The sequence below is a fragment of the Leopardus geoffroyi genome, chromosome B3 (assembly GCF_018350155.1).
Source record: "Leopardus geoffroyi isolate Oge1 chromosome B3, O.geoffroyi_Oge1_pat1.0, whole genome shotgun sequence".
Lineage (NCBI taxonomy): Eukaryota > Metazoa > Chordata > Mammalia > Carnivora > Felidae > Leopardus > Leopardus geoffroyi.
Window position 1 is genome coordinate 45,462,996 of NC_059337.1, and position 20,653 is coordinate 45,483,648.

The 20,653-nt window shown below is 41.0% G+C and overlaps 1 protein-coding gene across 2 annotated transcripts in view; it reads right to left on the reverse strand.

Moving 5' to 3' along the window:
• Window positions 1-20,653, reverse strand: part of FAM81A (family with sequence similarity 81 member A) — a 78,315-nt gene that overhangs the window by 22,833 nt on the left and 34,829 nt on the right. For both annotated transcript variants that reach the window (XM_045449579.1, XM_045449578.1), the window contains exon 4: window positions 12,429-12,547. In XM_045449579.1, the coding sequence (XP_045305535.1) occupies window positions 12,429-12,547 (119 nt within the window). The remainder of the gene's footprint in view (window positions 1-12,428; window positions 12,548-20,653) is intronic.

The following is a 20,653-nucleotide window of genomic DNA, read 5'->3' on the forward strand; positions in this document are numbered from 1 at the left end:
CAAATAAAGAGATGCCAACCTAAGTGAAAGAGGAATTGAGAAGCCCCCAAAAGAAGGAGACAGAAGGGTGGAGAAACATCCTAGGAGTGAGGAAAAAGAACTTATCATCCCAGGATAAAGGCAAAACAAAGACAGACACAGATTTAAACATGCAAAGATAAAGAGATGTATTGACCACAAACCCATACTGAAAGAGTCACTAAATCATGTACTTCAGTAAAAAGAAAAGAGCACCCAGGGACATCTGGCTGGCTCAGTCAGAAGAGACCGTGACACTTGATCTTGTAAGTTTGAGCCTCACGATGGGTGTAGAGATTACTTAAAAATAAAATCTTTAGGGGTGCCTGGGTGGCTTAGTCGGTTAAGCGTCCGACTTCGGCTCAGGTCATGATCTCACAGTCCGTGAGTTCGAGCCCTGCGTTGGGCTCTGTGCTGACAGCTCAGAGCCCGGAGCCTGTTTCAGATTCTGTGTCTCCCTCTCTCTCTGCCCCTCCCCTATTCATGCTCTGTCTCTCTCTGTCTCAAAAATAAATAAACGTTAAAAAAAATTAAAAAATAAATAAATAAATAAATAAAATAAAATCTTTAGGGGTGCCTGGGTGGCTTAGTTGGTTAAGTGTCTGACTTTGGCTCAGGTCATGATCTGAGTTTGTGAGTTCAAGCCCCACGGTGGGCTCTGTGCTGACAGCTCAGAGCCTACAGCCTGCTTCAGATTCTGTGTCTCCCATTCTTTCTCTGCCTCCTTTGTGCATATGCTCTCTCTCTTTCTCAAAAATAAATAAACATTAAAAAATAAAATAAAATAAAATCTTTAAAAAAAAAAAAAAGCACCCACAGGAAGGAGTGGGATGCAAGAAACAAAGGTGAGCAACCTGAGAAAATTATTGGTAAATTTAAGTTATTGTCGACTCTGAAGAAAGTAAGCTACCAGATCAATTATTCCAGTCTTTTAAAAATCATTTCTTGGGAGGCGCCTGGGTGGCTCAGTAAGATAAGTGTTCAACTTCAGCTCAGGTCATGATCTCCTGGTTCGTGGGCTCGAGCCCTGTGTCAGGCTCTGTGCTGAGAGCTGGGAGACTGGAGCCTGCTTCAGATTCTGTGTCTCCCTCTCTCTTTCTCTCTCTGCCCCTCCCCCACTTGTGCTCTATCTCTCCCTCTCTGAAAAATAAATGAACATTAAAAAAATAAAAAAATAAACATCCTCTTTAAAAACAAGAAAATAAAAATAAAAGTCATTTCTTGGTACTAACTCACATTTACCTGAGGCTGAACAACTTGTTTAGCTCAGTCATGTTGTTAAAATGCTATAATCCTTTTCAGGAAAAAAATTAATGGAACAATTTTTTTTTAATATTGACTTAAATACTTAAAATATTTTTAAAAAATATTTTAAATAATCTGACAAAACTGCATATATGCATTTAAATATTTTCAATATTCATAGTACAATATATACAATTAAGCAATAATTATGCCATTGTTCTTCTGTATTGGAAATCTTTTTTGAATGTGAATGCCCAATGTTGGAGAAAGTTTGTAGAATCAAGCTATATCACATACTACTGGTGGAAAAATACATTTTACAAGCTCTCTAGAGGGCAACCTGGCAGTATATGCCCCAAATTTTGAAACATAAATACATTTCTGTGTGCCTTTCAATCTAGGTATTAGCCCCAAAGAAACAAAGTTTCAGGAAAGAAAAAAAAAAAAAAAAAAAAAAAAAAGCAAACTAAGTACAATTCTTTATCTGTATAAATGCCTGCTGTTTAACTTGCTACTATTTTAGAATACTGGCCAAAATCCTTTAAAATGCCCCAAAAGGGTTGCTCCCTATCCATCTAACTTCCAGCAACATCTCACACACCTCAGTCTCTTTTCCCCTCTTCATCTAGTCACACTGATTATATTCCAGGGCTTCGAACTTACCTCACTCCTTCCCACTTCAAGGCCTGACCCATGTTGTTTCCTATCTGGAATGTTCTTCCCTGACCTCTTCACATGGGTACTTACCATTCCACCCTCAGAGCTAAGCACACAAGTCACATCCTTAAGGAAGCCTTCCCAGAGCCCCCAGATGAGACACACCAGTTACATACTTGGAGAACGCCCCACATAAATCTTTCACTGACTTGCGATTAAAACTTATTATTGTTATTATTTTGGATATCTTCCATAACATACTCTTGTTTCATAATATACTCTCATCACTGGCCCAAGCATGGCTCACTTTGTTCAGTTAATTATTTTGAGTAATGGCTCCCATGAAAGTAAGCATTTTGAATCCTGTGTCATCATTCCCTTGTTTTCCTATTAAGACGATTAATGGCAAGCCAAGAAACAGACTCTTAACTGGTGGTTGCCAGAGGGGAGGTGGGTGGAGGGATGCATGAAGTAGGTGATGGGGATTAAGGAGCGCACTTGCCCTGGGTGATGTTTGGAAGTGTTGAATCAGTATATTGACACTTGAAACTTAAATAACACTGTATGTTAACTGTACTGGAATTCAAATAAAATAAAATAAAATTTTAAAAGACAGTTAATTGCATATACACATGCATGTATGTAAGTACATATATATGTAAATACGTGTGTATATATATGATGGCATGCTATTTCTTTTTTTTATTTTAAGTCTATTTTGAGCAAGAGAGAGAGGGGGAATGCGAATGTGGCAGAACAGAAGAGAGGGAGAGAGAGAGAATCCCAAGCAGGCTCTATCTGCATTGTCAGAGCAAAGCGTGGAAGGGGCTCAATCTCTGCAACTGTGAGATCATGACCTGAGCCAAAATCAAAAGCCAGATGCTTAACCAACTGAGCTACCCAGACAACCTTAGCATGCACTTCTTAAAAGTATATATATGCATGTTTTAGTTGAATTTAACTTTTACAAAAGACATTATGTCAGGGGCGCCTGGGTGGCTCAGTCGGTTAAGTGTCTGACTCTTGGTTTCAGCTCGGGTCATGATCTCACGTTTCTTGGGTTCAAGCCCCATATCGGGCTCTACCACTGATAGTGTGGAGCCTGCTTGGGATTCTCTCTCTCTCCCTCTCTCTGCACCTACCCCACTAGCTCGCACTCTCTCTCAAATTAAATAAACAAACTTATAAAAAAAAAAAAAGACATTATGTCATATGCAATATTTTGGTATTTATTTTTTCCACCTATTATATTGCTAAGATTCATCCATATTGCCATACAGCACTGAGGCTCATTTTGACAACAGAATAATATTGTGTTGTTTGTTACAATTTATTTGTTCATGCTCTCATTGATGGGCACTTTGGGTTATTTCAGTATTTTCTACTGTGAATGATGCTGCTATTAACAAGACCCCTTATACAAGAATTTCTCTCGGGCAGAAACTGATGGATCATGGAGTATGTGAATGTTCAACACTGGGAGGTAAGATCAGATTCTAATTCATACTCCCACTAGCAAGGAATAAGAGATTGTAAGAAGCCACATCCTCTCTAACGCTTATTTTCAGACGTTTCAGATGCCAATCAACTGGGTGAAAAAAAAATAATTTGTGCTTTGAATTTTCATTTCAACATTAACCACTGAAGTTAAATCTCTTTACGTGTTTGTTGACCACATATGTTTCTGCTTTGGTAAAATGTCATTCATGTCTCTCACCCATTGTTACACTGGGTTGTTTGCATTATTCTTATTAACTTGCAGGAAATCTTTAAATGCTCTTAGCACTAACCCTTTACCAGCCAATATCGTCCTCAGTTTGTAACATTTAATTTTCTTCTTTAAAGGGTCTTTTGATGAGCAATGTTTTAAATTTTAATATAATCAAATCCATCAATGCTTTTTATGTCAAGAAGAAATTCTCCCCTACCGAAAGATCAAAAAGATATTCATCTATATTTTTCTATTAAAAATTTTTAAGTCTTATTTTTAGCACTTAAGCCCTCTACCCGTCCAGAGCTGATTCTGTATCTGGTAGGAGGTAGAAAAGAAATTACTCTTTTTTGATATGTATAATATATTTTTCAGCTTTACTTATGAGCAATCCCTCCTTTCTCCACTGATCTGCTATACCATCTATGACATGTGCCAAGGGCCCACACATATGTGGTCACAGTCCAATTTGTGCATGCTCTATTTTATTCCATTTTCACTTTCTCTACCCCTAAGCCAATAACATAGAGTTTCACAACAAGTCTTGCTACCGGGTAGGGCAATTCTCCCCTCTCTGGTCATCCTCAGAAGCGTACCGGGTATTTTTCACTCTTAACCCTTACATATAAACATTAGGGTCATTTTATCAAGTTCAATGTAAAACTCTGTTAGGATATTAACTGGAATTTCATTAATTCTAAAAATTAATTTGAAAGAATTGATATCTTCAGAAATATTAAGACTTCCTACCCTTGAATATAATATCTATCTCTATTTACTTATGTTTTCTTCTTATTATTTTTTTTAACGTTTATTTATTTTTGAGACAGAGAGAGACAGAGCATGAACGGGGGAGGGTCAGAGAGAGAGGGAGACACAGAATCTGAAGCAGGCTCCAGGCTCTGAGCTGTCAGCACAGAGCCCGACATGGGGCTAGAGCCCGACATGGGGCTCGAACCCACAGACCATGAGATCATGACCTGAACCGGAGTCGGACGCTTAACCAACTGAGCCACCCAGGTGCCTCTCTTATCATTTCTTTTTTTTTTTTTTTTAATTTTTTTTTTCAACGTTTATTTATTTTTGGGACAGAGAGAGACAGAGCATGAACGGGGGAGGGGCAGAGAGAGAGGGAGACACAGAATCGGAAACAGGCTCCAGGCTCTGAGCCATCAGCCCAGAGCCCGACGCGGGGCTCGAACTCACGGACTGCGAGATCGTGACCTGGCTGAAGTCGGACGCTTAACCGACTGCGCCACCCAGGCGCCCCTCTTATCATTTCTTAATCAAATTAAAAAAAATTTTTCCCTTTAGAGGTCTTGAGCAATTTTTGTTAGATTTCTGCCTAGTTATTTTATATTCTCTGCTTTTATTTTAAATGGTATCTTCATTTTGGTATGTTTTGTTTAATAGTAAGGAAACTGACTTTTGTATATTAATATATCTAGCCATTTTGCTAAGTATGCATTAACAGATCAAAAGGGAAGGATATAAAAAGATTTGAACAGATGCAAAAAATACTTGAGAAAACCCAATACAAGTTCATAGAATCTTAGTAAATTAGGAATTGAAGAAAACTTAATCTGATAAATCTATGTTAAAAAAAAAACACGAGCAATTATCATTCAAAATGGAAAAACAATGGAATAATTTCATTGAAGTAAAAAACAAGAGAAAGATGCTCCCAATCACATCTACTTAACACGGTATTGGAGGGGTTTGCCATTGTAAGATGACAAGAAAGAGAGACTAAGGATACAAGGATCAGAAAAGAAGAAATAAAATTATCATTATTTGCAAATGATATGATTTCTATAGAAAACCCCAAATATCGGGGCACCTGGGTGGCTCTGTCAGTTAAGAATCTGACTCTTGACTTCAGCTAAGGTCATGATCTCATGGTTTATGAGTTCAAACTCCATATAGGGTGCTGCACTGTCCTGATCTGCTTGGGATTCTCTCTCCTCTTTCTCTGCCCCTCCCCCACTCGTGTGTGTGCACGCGCGTGCTCTCTCTCTCTCTCTCTCTCTCTCTCAAAATAAATAAATAAACTTTAAAAATATTAAAAAAATAAAACTCCAAATATCTACAAATAAATCATTCAAATAACAAGTGAAATTAAATAACTATTTGGCATTAAGTTGTTTGACATCTGTGTCCCCTCCTAGACAGAATATAAACAGCAAGACAGAGGGACGACATTTGCCTTTTTCATCACAAAAACCCTAGTGCCCCATTCATTGCCTTACATGTAGAAGAGGCCCAACAGATATTGTGAATGGATGAATGTATTTGTGAACGGATGAATACACAGAAAATTACTGTACAGTGCAAAGTACTTGATTCATACTACTTCCTTTAGTCTTAAATCATCCCTCACTTCACAAATGATGGTAAAACCAACACCAAATAAAGACCTTTCTTTTTTGAGTTCATAACTGTTTAGCAAAATATTATTTAAATCTTATTTGGGGATATCATGGGTTTTAACATACCATGAAATACAAAAATATTATACAAAAGCTTTATTTTCCAATCCAAACACAGCGGAACTGTCAGGTATCACTACATCCGACCAGTTTCATTATCTTTGCAAAGCTGTTTGAGGGATGGACTCTGTTTGAAAAAGTTATTTAGAAAGATCTTGAAATTATCCTGAAGTTCATGGCTCACTGATTTTCCCTAGCTTTGGCCTGGCTTCAGTATTATTTCTCACTTGGAAACACAAATACTACAACACAAATTTCCATTAACACCAAGCAGTAGTTAAATACAATAAATTATGGCACACAATTGTAGCAGGATACTCCATACCCAAGTAAGCAGTATACTAGAACTATGCATATACTCAAAGAAAGCCCACAAAGTACTGTTATGTGGGAACACTTCAGTTGCAGAATAATATATGTAATACTTTGTAAAATCAAAATCAGACTGTTGTGATTGTTAATTAATTGTGAGGCTGCAAATCATCATGTTACTACAATGATAAATTACTACCTCATAACTATGTATGAAAAAGTCTGAAAGGACAGACATCAAGCTGTTAATATTAGTTACCTGTAAGGAATAAAAAACAGAGCAAGGGGCTGGTGAACTTAATTTTTTTCTTTACTTTACATATTTCATAATGTTTCTGACTGTTTAATACCACACACTTCATCTTCGTACCTTTATAAGTAAGGGGACAAAGCAGGTGGGGAAGGCAGGGAGGGCTGCAAGGTTAGATACCAAAGCCTGCCATCAGAAAACATACACAATGAAATCAACTCTGGTTTTCTTATGTTAAAAACAAAGTTATCCTTATTCTCAAATGCTGCATAAAAATATTACATATGAAAGAACAGAACTGGAACACCTGGGTGGCTCAGTTGATTAAGTGCCCAACTTTGGCTCAGGTCATGATCTCGCTGGTTCACAGATTCAGGCCCCATGTTGGGCTCTGTGCTGACAGCTCAGAGCTTGAAGCCTGCTTTGGATTCTGTATCTCCCTCTCTCTCTCTGTCCCTCCACACCTCATACTCTGTCTCTCTATCTCTCAAAAATAAATAAAAACACTTAAAAAAAAGAAAGAATAGAGTAAATGGAACGAAATGTTAACACTTGGTGAATCGTGCAAACTTTCTGTAAGTTTCAAATTGTTTGTTTGTTTGTTTGTTTGTTTGTTTGTTTTGAGAGGGGGGAGGGGCAGAGAGAGAGGGACAGAGAAAATCCCAAGCAGACTTTGCACTTTTGGCACAGAGCCCCACACACGACTTGATCTCATGAACTGTGAGATCATGACCAGAACCAAAATCGAGTCAGATTAACCTACTGAGAAACCCAGGCACCCTGCAAATTATTTCTAAATAAATAAATAAGAAAAAAGGGGGAAGCTATATTGCCACCTCAGCTAATATTGAATCAACGACACTGTTCCTGTCTTTTCAAAAAAAACACTCATAAAAGACAGCCTCAGAGTTCTAAATATAGCTGTGTGCATGGCTCAACAGCTTTAGTTAAACGAGAATTTGCAATCAATCTGACAAGTTGCCCTATTTTATCCTGTTATGTTATAAATGAACCAATAATGTAGTCGTCTCAAAATTTCCCTTTTCAGGTCTTTGGATAACTGTTATCTCCCAGGTGCAGTTCTTGGTTGTAGCCATTGTGTGGCAGAATAACTTTTCATCTGGTTATCAGATCAGTGGCGAAGACGTGGTCAGAAGTTCATTAACAGAGTACCAAAGGTCTAGCCACAGACCTGACCAGGCAACATGCTTAAAGTAAACATCTCTTACAGTTTGTGACATGGTGGCATAGCACACCAAAGACAGTGACATTTTTTTTATTATTTTTAAAAAATATTTACCTAGAGGCACCTGGGTGGCTCAGTTGATTAAGTGTCCGACTTTGGCTCAGGTCACGATCTGTGAGTTCAAGCCCTGAGTCAGGCTCTGTGCTGATAGTTCAGAGCCTGGAGCCTGCTTCAGATTCCATGTCTTCCTCCCTTCCTGCTCCTCCTCCTCCCCCCTGGTCATGCTGTCTCTGTCTCTGTCTCTCTCTCTCAAAAATAAATCTTAAAAACAAATTTTGTTAGTGTTTATTTGTTTATATTGAGAAAGAGAGCATGAGAAGGGGGAGGGGCAGAGAGGGAGAGAGAGAGAGGGAGGGAGGGAGAGGGAGAGAGTGGGAGAGAGAGAGAGACAGAGAGAGAGACAGAGAGAGAGAGACAGAGAGAGAGAGAATCCCAAGCAAGCTCTACACTGTCAACACAGAGCTTGAGGTGGGGGCTCGATCTCATGAACCGCGAGATTATGACCTGAGCCAAGACCAAGAGTCGGTTGCTTAACACCCAGGCTCCCAGAAAGGCAGTGACATTTAAAACATTAAGTTGTTCATGTTCCATGTTATAATTACCTATACATATAATAATTCTTGTATATATACATAATTAAGCCTTTAAGGGCTGGCAATAATTTAACTGAATCAGACTCCAGAGCAATTTATGTCCCAGGGTATTGTCAGAAACAATCCCTGTACAGCAATCTGCCAGAAATTAATGGCGATGAAGATCTGGACGTGATACCTGTAGAGGCAGACGGCTTAATAAAAGATCAAGGAAAGAGGGGCCCCCAGGTGGTGCAGTCGGTTAAGCGTTCCACGCTTGATTTCAGCTCAGGTCATGGTCTCACAGTTGTGAGATCGAGCCCCAGTCAGGTTCTGCTGGGTGTGGGGCCTCCTTTCTCCCTCTTTTCCTCTGTCCCTCCCTGGCAAGTGAGCGCCCTCACTCTCACTCTCTCTCTCTCAAAAAAATTTTTAAAAAGATCAGGGAAAAGAGAGAGTCTTGCTAAGATCACTGACATCACCGGGCACCTGTGCGCTAGATGCTTCATACTGCCGGAGAAAGAGACATCTCTGAAACAATCCGGCCAAGTCACTGAACAAACAACCAACCAAAGCAAACAGAGGGAAGGAGCTGTTAGTATCCAGTATCCAGCAAAGACACCAGAAAATATGAACTAAACACAGAAAAAAAGCAGGCAAAAGAAACTGGCAGTGAGAGGGAAAGATGTCAGATTTAAAAGACACAGACTTTAAGGCAGCCATTATAAACACTGGATGACCAAAGAAATAGAGAAAACATGATTTAGAAAAGTAAAGGAAGGTATGGGGTGCCTGGATGGCTCAGGTGATTGATCTTCTCACTCTTGATTTCGGCTCAGGTCATGATCTCATGGTTTGTGACTTGGAGCCCCGCACAGGGCTATGGGCTGACAGCACAGATATGCTTGGGATTCTCTCTGCCTCTCTCTCTCAAAATAAATAAATAAATAAAAACTGTAAAAAAAAAAAAAAAAGTAAAGGGAGGTATAATGGTAATGTCTCATCAAATAGAGAATATCAACAAAGAGACAGTAATCATTTTTTAAAAGAACCAATTGGACCCAGTCAAGTGAAAAGAAAACCCTTAGAGCAGGGGAAAGCTTTTTCAAATCAGGTATCTGGTAGTGAATTGAATCTAGAATATATAAAGATCTTCTGCAACTCAATAATAAAAAGACTATTAATCCAGATCAAAAATGGGCAAAGGATCTGCATAAACAGCTCTTCAAAGATCTACAAATGACCAATAAGCCCACTGAATGGTGTTCAGCACCATTAGTCACTAGGGAAATGCAAATCAAAAACAAGATGTTACTTCCTACCCATTAGGTTGGCTCTATCAAAAAGGAAAGTGTTGGTGAGGACGTGGAGAGATCAGAGCCCTTGCGCAGTGCCGGTGGCATTGTAAATGGTGCAATCGCTTTGGAAAACAGTCTGGCTGTTCTGCTCCTCAAAAGGTTAAATATAGAATACCACATTACTCAACAATTATACTCCTAGGTATATATATATATATATCCAAGAGAAATGAAAACATATGGCCACACAGAAATTTGTCTGTGAATGTTCATAACAGCATTATTTAAAAGAGCCAAAGATTTTTTAAGCTGATGATGTCTAATTTATCCATTTTCTTCCTTTGCACCTGGACTTGCTTACCTGGAGGGAACTTGCACACCTGCGTCAGTATATAGCTATTTCTCCTTTAAAACTCTGGCACCATGAAAACAGACCTCAAGGAGGAATGGAAGTGGCCGCTGAGCACTGGGAAAAATGAAGAAGACAGGCCAAATAATGGACCCACTGTTCCAGGAGGAAGAGGAAAGCTGGCCTCCCTGAGCTCTGCTTTAGGGAGAAATGGGAAACTCTCTAAGAAAGTCTGTTCAGAGCATGCCACTCTTAGTGGGGTGAGGGTGCCCCCCACTTTCACAGAGAAGCACAAGGGGGAGCATCAGGGCCAGCTTCCTACCAAGGGCATCACCGGTGGATCCATAAACACTATAAAATAAAACCTGAAATAATATAGCAGCCTAGTAATTTAAGACCATCACTTAGCACGTTCATACTCCTCCAATTCAATCCAAGAAAGCCAAAACTTTGCCAAAGATTTTTTTTTTCCACAGAAGTTTATTCCAACAAAGTCTTATTAGCATTCCAGGGGAAAGACCAGTAGAACCACAAAACAAAGCAAAAACAGGTGGTGCTCACAACAAACGTTTGTGATTGTTTCACTGCAAAAGTATTTGCTATAGGGAAGGAACGTACTGCATAAAGAACTGAATGTGAAACTGCACGGGAAAAATGTAAAATTCCTGAAAATAGTTCAAAGTCATTTCTCCATTTGGTCATTAGAACAGTTTCATGAGGATAATGTCACTGCCGCTGCCCTTGAGATTCACAAACGCTCCCACTTGCTCTGTGTTCACTCCATGCCATGCCCTGTGCTAAGCCTCGTACATAGCTGGCCTCACATAATCTTCATCTGCAACTGAAGTGCATAGGCAGATCCTCAAAATTTTCCACAAGTCCCTATTCTGCCCTGTAGCTCTGAAGCCCTTCTAACTTCTCACTCTTCTGGGAGGTCTCACAGAGTGGGCTTTCTGTTAAGCCAATCTCCACAAAAAGACGTCAAGTTTTTCAGTCATATTACAGTCATTTTTCTAGATCATTAATTCATCCAAACAAATACGTATTGAGAATCTACTGCTCTCCAGAGACTGTTCTATGCATGTAGGTTACAAAAATAAAAATGTACTCTGAAAACAGTAGAGAGACTCAATAGAACAGAATGCTTGGAGAGCTCAGGAGAGTAGGGTATCAGAGAAGACTTCCTGGAGGAGGTGACATTTGAGCTGAACTTGAAAGTCTGATTAGATGTTAGAAAAGAAGGGGGAAAGGCATGGTGGGTGAAGAAGCACATGCAAAGGCACAGAGATGGGAGAGCATGACCCATTCAGGGACTAACAAGTAGCTGATTACTGACAAAAGGTACAGTGCAAAGGTCGAGAGAGATAAGGAGGTCAGTGGGGGGTTCATCTCTAAAGGGCATGCTAAGAAGACTGGCGCTGACCCGAATGAGAAGAGATAACTACACAAGAGTGGCAACTAGGCCTCCATTCATTCTGTGGGGCCATCTGCTGTAAGACTGATGTTCACCCAGCAGACCGAAACACACATGCCCAGCATCTAAGGTCCTTCGTGTGTTGTCTTGCACAGATCCCCCAACACTACTCTCCTTTGCTCCAAAGAGGTCTTGGATCCTGTGTTCTTGTTCTTTCTTCCGTCTCACCCTTTACAGACCACCCTCATTTTCACCTCAGCCTGATTTGAATTGTTTATTGGCTCCACAGCTCCCCTTGTAGACTTGTGCTTGACTCTTAACAGCAGCAGAGGGCAGAAGAGGCCCATAAATATTTTAAAGATCGTGCATTTCCAACAAGTTCTGGGGTGACTCCAATGGTGCTGGTGCACGGAGCACTCCTTCAGTAGAAAGGGGCCGGAACAGCACCTTTCGTACTACCTGAGGTCAAAGATCTTCTCTAAATTTCCAATCTATCACAGACCAAAATTTTCAGAAGATAATAAAAAAATAAATTACAAGGGAAATGACATTTTTAAAAGAGACATACAAAATGTAAGTCTCAACTTTGTATTACTGGAGACAGTAAACATAATTATTACCCGGCCAAATTACACAGGTCAGCCGAGCCCTCCCATCATTTCCTTCCACAAACACAACTCCAAGATAAGAAATCGTGGTATGCTCATAATCAGGTGGAACGTCTACCCTTGATTTTTATGGGCAAAGGAGGGAATGTCTTAGAAGAACGCAAAGAATTTGCTTTGGGACTTTGTGAATATATACTTTGTAAAATGGAGTTGATGAAAAACAGCTTTCGATGAGTACAGTCCCAAACACCTGACCACCTACCTTGCCACTCTCCCCCGAAGGTCTCCCAAACCGGAGAGCTGACGCATCTCCAGAGTCTTTAAGGCAGAATTAGTTCCATAGCTGATGTTGTCCCGGGCCCGGATCTGCTCCTGGAGTACCTGGGCAACACAAAAAACCACTAAGAGGGTCTTCTGAGAATTTATATGCTGGTACAAAAGCATTTTATACTTTTGATAAAAATAAGAACATTTAACTCCATTCCTAAGAGCTCCTTTTTGACAGCCACCTGATAGATACACGTGTACGGAAAGGACTTACACATGCTTAGAGAGACCTCAGAGATCACACACACACACACACACACACACACACAGTCCCTTCATCTGCCAGTAAAAACACTGAGACTTGGATGCCACATGACTTGACAGAGCCCCTCACCACCTCCCCGGCCCCCCACGCTGCAAGAAAGGGGAAAGCTCGGACTAGGTCCCTGGACTCTTGCTCTTACAGTTCAAAGCTCTTTCCACCACTCCAGGCTGTTTTTTGATAGTCATTGCTCTAGGCGAAGACTCCCTAAATCGATCAGGAAGTAATAAATCAACACCAAGCAAGGACAGGGCTGGGCAGGGGGTGTCAGACAAACACGTCCAAATTCAGTTCCTCTAGCTGAATGACCCTGGGCAAATGTGTCACGTCCTCTGAGCTTCCTTTTCCTTCTCTGTTAAGGAAACTTAACGTCTGTTAAGTGACTGTACTCTTAAGGGCACAGTAAATGTTTCGCGAAACGCTGCGCAAAAAGCACCTACAATGTCTAGCACAGAGCCAAGACAGCAAATGCTGATCCTCTTAGGGTACTTATCTGATGACAGCACTTCTGCTGGAATAGCAGAACGGGGTCTCGTGGAAAGGCATTCAATGAGAGCAGGTGCCCCAACACAGCATGGCCTGGCGGAGCAGCCATCCTGGCAAGTCTAAGGAACGGTGGGGATGGTGAGGACACCCCTGGTGTTTACTGAGCATGTACCAAATCCACACTCTTGGGGTCCCCGGTGTTTCAGGATGAAATGATGCACCCAAAGTCACACGGACGGCAAGTGACCAGTCAGGACTGACCGAGCAGCCTGGCCCCAAAACCCACCCTCCCTGTAACCACTCTGCAAAGAAGATGAGTTGAAGCGCGACAGTCAGAAAGACAGACAGACAGACAGGAGAACCGGAGTCCTAGGTCACAAGAGACCAATGTTCCTTCGGAATATTTCCTTATTCTTTCGCACATGGCTTCCTTTCTGCCCTCCCTTCCTCCACCTTCATTCTGTCCCTCACACTCCCCTCACCAACACCACCTCCTCTCCCCTTTGCAAAGAAAAAGCTCTTGATTCCTTACCTCCTTTTCTTTTCAACCATTTAAAATTTCTCATTTGTTTAATGCCAGCTTAAGTATTTTTTAATTTTTCTTGCTTTTCTTTTGGTTTTACTCTTTCTTTTAGTAATTTTAAAATAGGAGTACTAAGTTCCTTAATAACAAAGACTTTTTTTTAGAACAGTATCTGCTGTGTCCATAGCCTGAGTGTGAAGTGCTTTCCTTATTAGTTTTAATTTCCATTTTGTGTTCCTCTTTGATCTTTTGATATTTAGGTATCTAAAGGATTACTTAGAGTTGTGTTTCCTCATTTTCAAGCAGTTAAGTGTTTTGGTCATTTTTATTTGTTTATTTATTTACTTTTTCAAGATTTTACTTCTAAGTAATCTCTACACCCAATGTGGGGCTTGAACTCACAACCCTAAGATCAAGAGTTGCACGCTCTATCAACTGAGCCAGGCAAGCGCCCCATCATTTTCATTATTTATTTCTACTCTATTGGCTTGGGATCAAAAATATGGTCTGGAATATACTTAACTTTTTGAATGTATTGGGGTATGCTTTGCAGCACATGTTTACTAAATGTTCCATGCAAAAAAACTATTCAAGGAACAAAAGGTTCAATATCGTCTGTTAGATTGAGTTTGCTGATTCCAGTATTCATTTTCTCTAGATCTTATTTATTTTTGTCTAGCAGATTGCTCCATCTGGGAAAGAGGTTTTATGAATTCCTCCATTGTAAAATATTTTCATCAAGTTCTCCTTACATTTTTAACACTTTTCATTTTATTTAGCCACCATTTTATTTGACACATACAGATTTGTGATACAAGTGACCTTAACCATTACACAATAATTTAGTGCTTCTGATTTAGTGCCTTTTTTTATTTTTATTTTTTTTAATTTTTTTTTCCACGTTTATTTATTTTTGGGACAGAGAGAGACAGAGCATGAATGGGGGAGGGGCAGAGAGAGAGGGAGACACAGAATCGGAAACAGGCTCCAGGCTCTGAGCCATCAGCCCAGAGCCCGACGCGGGGCTCGAACTCACAGACCGCGAGATCGTGACCTGGCTGAAGTCGGACGCTTAACCGACTGCGCCACCCAGGCGCCCCTTAGTGCCTTTTTTTAAATGTTTATTTATTTTTGAGAGAGAGACAGACAGGCAGACAGAACATGAGTGGGGGAGGGGCAGAGAGAGCAGAAGACACAGAATCTGAAGCAGGCTCCAGGCTCTGAGCTGTCAGCACAGAGGCCAACGTGGGGCTCAAACTCACGAACCATGAGATCACGACTTGAGCAGAAGTCGGACGCTTAACCGACTGAGCGACCCAAGCGCCCCTGATTTAATGCTTTTAATGTTGTTTCATCTTACCTAATATTAACACTGTGACCACACTTTATAAATAATAAAGCAAATACTTGCTTGGTCTAGCACAGCACGCACTGTTCTGAGTGTTGTAGCTACATTAACCCGTTTATCCTCACAACACCCTCCGAAGTGGATACTATTATTATCCCCATTTCACAGGAGGTGAAATCTCTGAGATATTAAGTAGCTTGTCCAAAGCCAGTTAATAAGTGACTGAGCTGGGATCTGAACTAGGAACTCTGGCTTCACAGACTGTGCTCTCAGTCATGACACTACAATGCTTTGTGTTTTCATTTGACCTTTCATCTCACTTTATATTTACAATTTATGCTGCTTCTGGTTGCTGTTTCCTTGCTCCTTTTCCTTGTTTTGATGGGTTTAACCAGGTTACCATCCAATGTCCTCCCTCCCCTTGTTGACCGGGGAATGTTCCTGGACATCGCTATTCTATGAATGGCTCCCTTCCCTTCCCCATGTCCATAACCACACACGTCTACTCCAGGCTCTGTTCCTGCACGGCTCCCCCCTCCTTGGTATGAAACACTCAGCACACCTCACGCTCACCCTCCTTCGCCCTCCAACGCAGGTGGTTTATCAGGAAGGATTTTGCTTTCCTCCCCTCTTGCCCTTCCCTCACCCCAGTTATGCTTTGCTAAAATAACGTGGTACCTCTAACTGGGCTGGAACTAAAATTTTTGCCTGTAAAATGTCTCATTTCAATAATCTTTTCTCCTTTTTTCAGTACTTCTGTTACCCAGTCTCAAGCATTCCTCAACCTCTACTTACATGAAATAACATAGGTCTTTTTTTACGGATCATTGATGACCTCTGCCTTCTTCCTTTTCCTTTCCCCCTATCTTAGGGTCTCTGTGTAGACTCCCTAACACTTTCCTCAGATCAGGCGCTTGGATAAAAGACTCTCTGAATCCCTGCCATGTTGACAACCCTCCTTCCCTCACCCCAAAGGCTGGGGATCAATTGAAAGGGTATGGAATTCTTAACCTCAAGGCCCTTCCTCCCAGCGAACTTCGAGGCTGATAGGAAGTCTGGTGCCTCTTCCTCTGTAAGTTTCTCGGCTCCTTATGCCTAGAAGCTTGTAAGATTTTATTCTTCTACTTCGGAGTTCAGTTTTATCAGAATGTACCTAATTGTGGACTTCAAAAAAAATTCAATTCTACCTGGAACTCAGTGAATTTTTCAATCTGTAGTCTCAGATGATTCTTCTATGTAGCTACTGTTTGTTCTCCATCTGTTTCTTTGTCTCCTTCTGGAACTCCAATTATTCACATGCTGGGTGCCCTAGATCTGTGTCCCCACTGAGTCTTCCATCTTTTCCCTCACGGTTTCTCTCTCTCTTTTTATTTGGCTCTGATGTTTCTCTCTCTTCTACTTTGTCTTGTGGGCAACTAATTCAAGTCATAAAAGTTAACCATCCTTGCCTCTGGTTCATCTACCGGCTTTTAAAAACGTAAGTTCAAGAAAGAAATTTTATGTTGCACCCAGATCTCCTAAGTGTCCTGTCTTAGTCAGCTGGGGCTAAAAGAACAAAATGCCACAGACTGAGCAGCTTATAAACAACAAACATCTATTTCTCGAAGTTCTAAGGCTGGGAAGTGCGGGACCAGGGTGCCAACACGGTCACGTTCTAGGGGAGCCCTTTCCCTGGCTTGCAGATAGCTGTCTGCCTTCCTTCTCACTGAGCCTTTACAGTGGAAAAACAAAACAAATGAACAAACAAAAAGCAGAAATAGACCCATAAATAAAGAACAAACTGATGGCTGCCACGGTGGAGGGGGACAAGAGGACAGGCAAAACGAGGGGAAGGGGAGTGGGAGGTATAGGGTTCCAGTCATGGAAAAAGTCACAGGAAGAAAAGGACACAGTCAATGATGCTGTAATAGCACTGCACAGTGACAGACGGTAGCCACGTTTGCAGTGAGCACAGCATAACATACAGGCTTGTGTACAGACATGTACATAAATTGTTTTTGTGCTGCCTTTTCTCAACTATTCTTTTTCAAGTATGCAGGCAACTGCGCTTACATACATTTTTCAAGGATTTTTCAAACTTCCTGGTAAAAATGAGAAATTAGCAAATACGAGGATTTTGTGTTTTCCTCATTGGAAACCTGGTTGGAGCCACTATAGACGGAGTGACAGTGACAGTAAAAAGAATGTTTCACTGAAGGGAATTTGGAAGTGCTAGACCTATCTGTTCTCTGCTATAGTTTCCAGCTTTTTCTGAATGAACCCGCTCTGTTAAGAAGAATGCAAACCAGCTACGATACCTGTGAATGACAAAATGTTAGTCATCTGAACACATTCTTGTAAGAAACCTTCAGATCTGACTAATCTGGTTCTGACACTCTCCCACTGATGAAAAGGCGCTGGTGTTCTCTCTTTCAATAGGAAGTAACACTTATTTGTTAGAGTTTATAGAAAGGAGTAGGCCATTTTTCTATGTAATGCTTCAAACCTTTGTTTATAAAAAGGTTTAAGACCAGGGGTTCTTAAACGTCTTTAGGGTGCATAAGAATCCCCAGGTGGCTTGTTAAATACACAAATCCCTGGGCCCCACCCCCAGAGAGCCAAAGCTAGGGAATGGGCCCAGAAAAGTGGATGTTCAAGGTCCACAGAGCACTCCTGGAGAAACACTGCATCAGATGCTGTACAAATGACAAAGGCTATAACCAGTCCTATTTCCTCTGAGCTGTCTCTCAATCAAGACATCACCAAGCACATGAAATGAAGAGCTACCCACCAAAGAGGTGCTAAAAATAATTCACACCATTTTTAAAAGGTTCAGTCTTTCTAGTAAGCAAAGAAATGAAAAATAAAAGTCATACCATGGTAATGCAACACGATGGCATGGATATTGATAATGGGGGACCCTGGGGACGGGGAACATCTGGGAACTCTGTGTTTTCTGCTCAATTTTGCTGTGAACTGAAACTTCCTCTAATAAAGTCTATTTAAAATTAAAAAGTCCTGCCATTTTCATCAATTAAAAAAGCAAATGTATTAAATTTATAATACTAAAATAGCATTTCAAAATTAAAAAGGCATAGTTGACCCTTCCTGATACATCTTTCTGGAACACGATCCATCAAAATATATTCACAATGTTCATAACCTTTGATCCAGTAACTCTAGCTATTGAAATTAATCAAGGAAATAAGAAAAATGGCAACAATGTACTCACAAAGATATCTTCCTAGTAAGATACACCAAGTATTTTCCAAAGTTTTATACATTATTACACAACCAGGAAGAAGTTCACAGAGAGCTTCTAAAACTAAGGGAAAAAGGGGCACCAGGATGGCTCAGTTGGTTAAGCATCTGACTATTGATTTCAGCTCAGGTCATGATCTCACAGCAGGTGGGATCAAGCCCCCTGTCAGGCTCTGTGCTGGCAGTGCAGAGCCTGCTTGGGATTCTCTCTCCCTCTCTCTCTGCCCCTCCCCCACTCACCCTGGTTCTCTCTCTCTCTCAATATAAACAAACATTTAAAAAATAATAAAACAAAAATAAGAGAAAATGAATACAGTTTACTATCATGCAAAAAAGGAGGGTACAAAATAAATATACAGCATGATTCCTGCTGTGTATAAGATACATATAAAATAACACTGGAATATTAACGCTGTGCTATTCTCTAGAGTGGGATTATGTTTGCTTCCTCTTTGTATTTTCCACAAAGGCCTTACATTATTTTTATAACCAAAAAAAGTGTGTCTGAGTGTGTTTTAATGCTTACAAGTAAGAAAAGCCCATTTAACTTTCAGAATTCTTAAGCAGATGGGTAAGCTATCGTATTAGAAGTGCTTTCTTTGAATAATACAGAAAAGCATTTCATCAAAACTTAATGCAATATTCATGCTACTGAAAAGTTATGAGAAAACAGAGGGTATTAGAGAATTCTATGAAGTCTTAGAAAAGCAAACCCTGTGTACAGCCAGTAATGTTCCCTAATTTGTCACTTCGGAACAATGTACCAAAATGATATGTTTACTTTAACAAGGTTACACCCCCACTCTATCATGGACACTCCATTACTGTCAATTCAAAGCAAGAAACTCTTTTCTGTGTGCCTACTGACATACTGTGCCCCAGGCCTGCCCTCAGGGAGGCTCAGCTGCAGTAGCAAAGACAATAGGGTGGCAAGTGCACGCCCTAAAAGCATACAATAACATGTTTCCAGAGCAAAGAGACACTTTGAAAAAGTGATGTCCCAGGGTGCCTGGGTGGCTCAGTCAGTTAGACATCTGACTTTGGCTCTCATAGTTTGTGGGTTCGAGCCCCACATTAGGCTCTGTGCTGACAGCTCAGAGCCTGGAGCCTGCTTTGGATACTGTGTCTTTGTCTCTTTCTGCCCCTTCCCAGCTCTCTGTCTCTCTCTCTTCCAAAGAATTAAGAAAAAGATTTAAAAAAAAAAAAAAAAAGGAAAAAAAAAGCGATGTCCTAAGTCTTCATTTATTTTTTCTAACATATGGCCTATGTTTACAAAATCTCCCTTCCCAAAGACAGTAGAAAATGGTGCCCCGTGTAAGCCCCACAGTGCTGTATCATGCTGTGTCTGCAAAGGTGAGACCCATGCCCCCTGGACCTCGCCCCCCCAGACAAGCTAGGATTGCCAGGAACAACCAGGACTGAAACAGCTCTGCTCGTTTCTCCTTCTCCAACTCCTCCCAGATTTGTGAGGACTTGGAAACTGAAATGTAACTCCAGTATCACCTGGAGAAGGGCCCCACTGCAACAGGTCAGGGCCTCATAAGATAGCATCTCTCTACATGGCTGCTTCATCTGCACACTAGGACTTAAAACGTCCCCGAGTTCCAGCTTCGTATCAAATTGCCTTCTTGGCATTTCCATATGGACATTCAATGGGTCCCTAAAACTTGCCACGTCATACACGAAGTCTCTCTGCCTCCAATGTGCCAGAAGTCCTGTTGGGTCTACCTCCAGAACAGATCCACAACCCATCTACTTCTCCCCATCTCCACCATGACTCCCCAAATCCAAGTCACCTTGCCCCTGAACTGCCATGGGAGCCACGAACCCATCTCCCTGCCTCCATTCTTGCTCCCCTACAACCCCTTCCCCATGTAGCAGCAGAGTGATCTTTTTGAAACACAAATCAGTCTGTAAGCAACAGGAGGGCAAGGGTTTTTATCTGTTTTATTCACTGATGTATCCCCAGCACCAAGCATATGAATTAAATTCCTTTGCTTAAAATTAAATAATGGTTACCCATTTCTAAACTCCAAACTTCCCATCATAACCTTCCAGGCTAATGATCTGTTCTTATTCCCACACACCTCACCCACCTGCCCCCACTCATTCCATGACACTCCAATCCCACTGGTCCTTTTTCTGCTCCTCAAACATGCCAAGCTTCCTTCTGCTTGTGACTTTGGAACCTGCAGCTTCCTCTCTCTGTAATGTTCTCTGCCCTGTGTGTCTCCTCCTCCCACACCACCACCTTGGCTCGGCTGGCCCCTTCTTTTCTTTTTTTTTTTTTTTTTTAAGTTT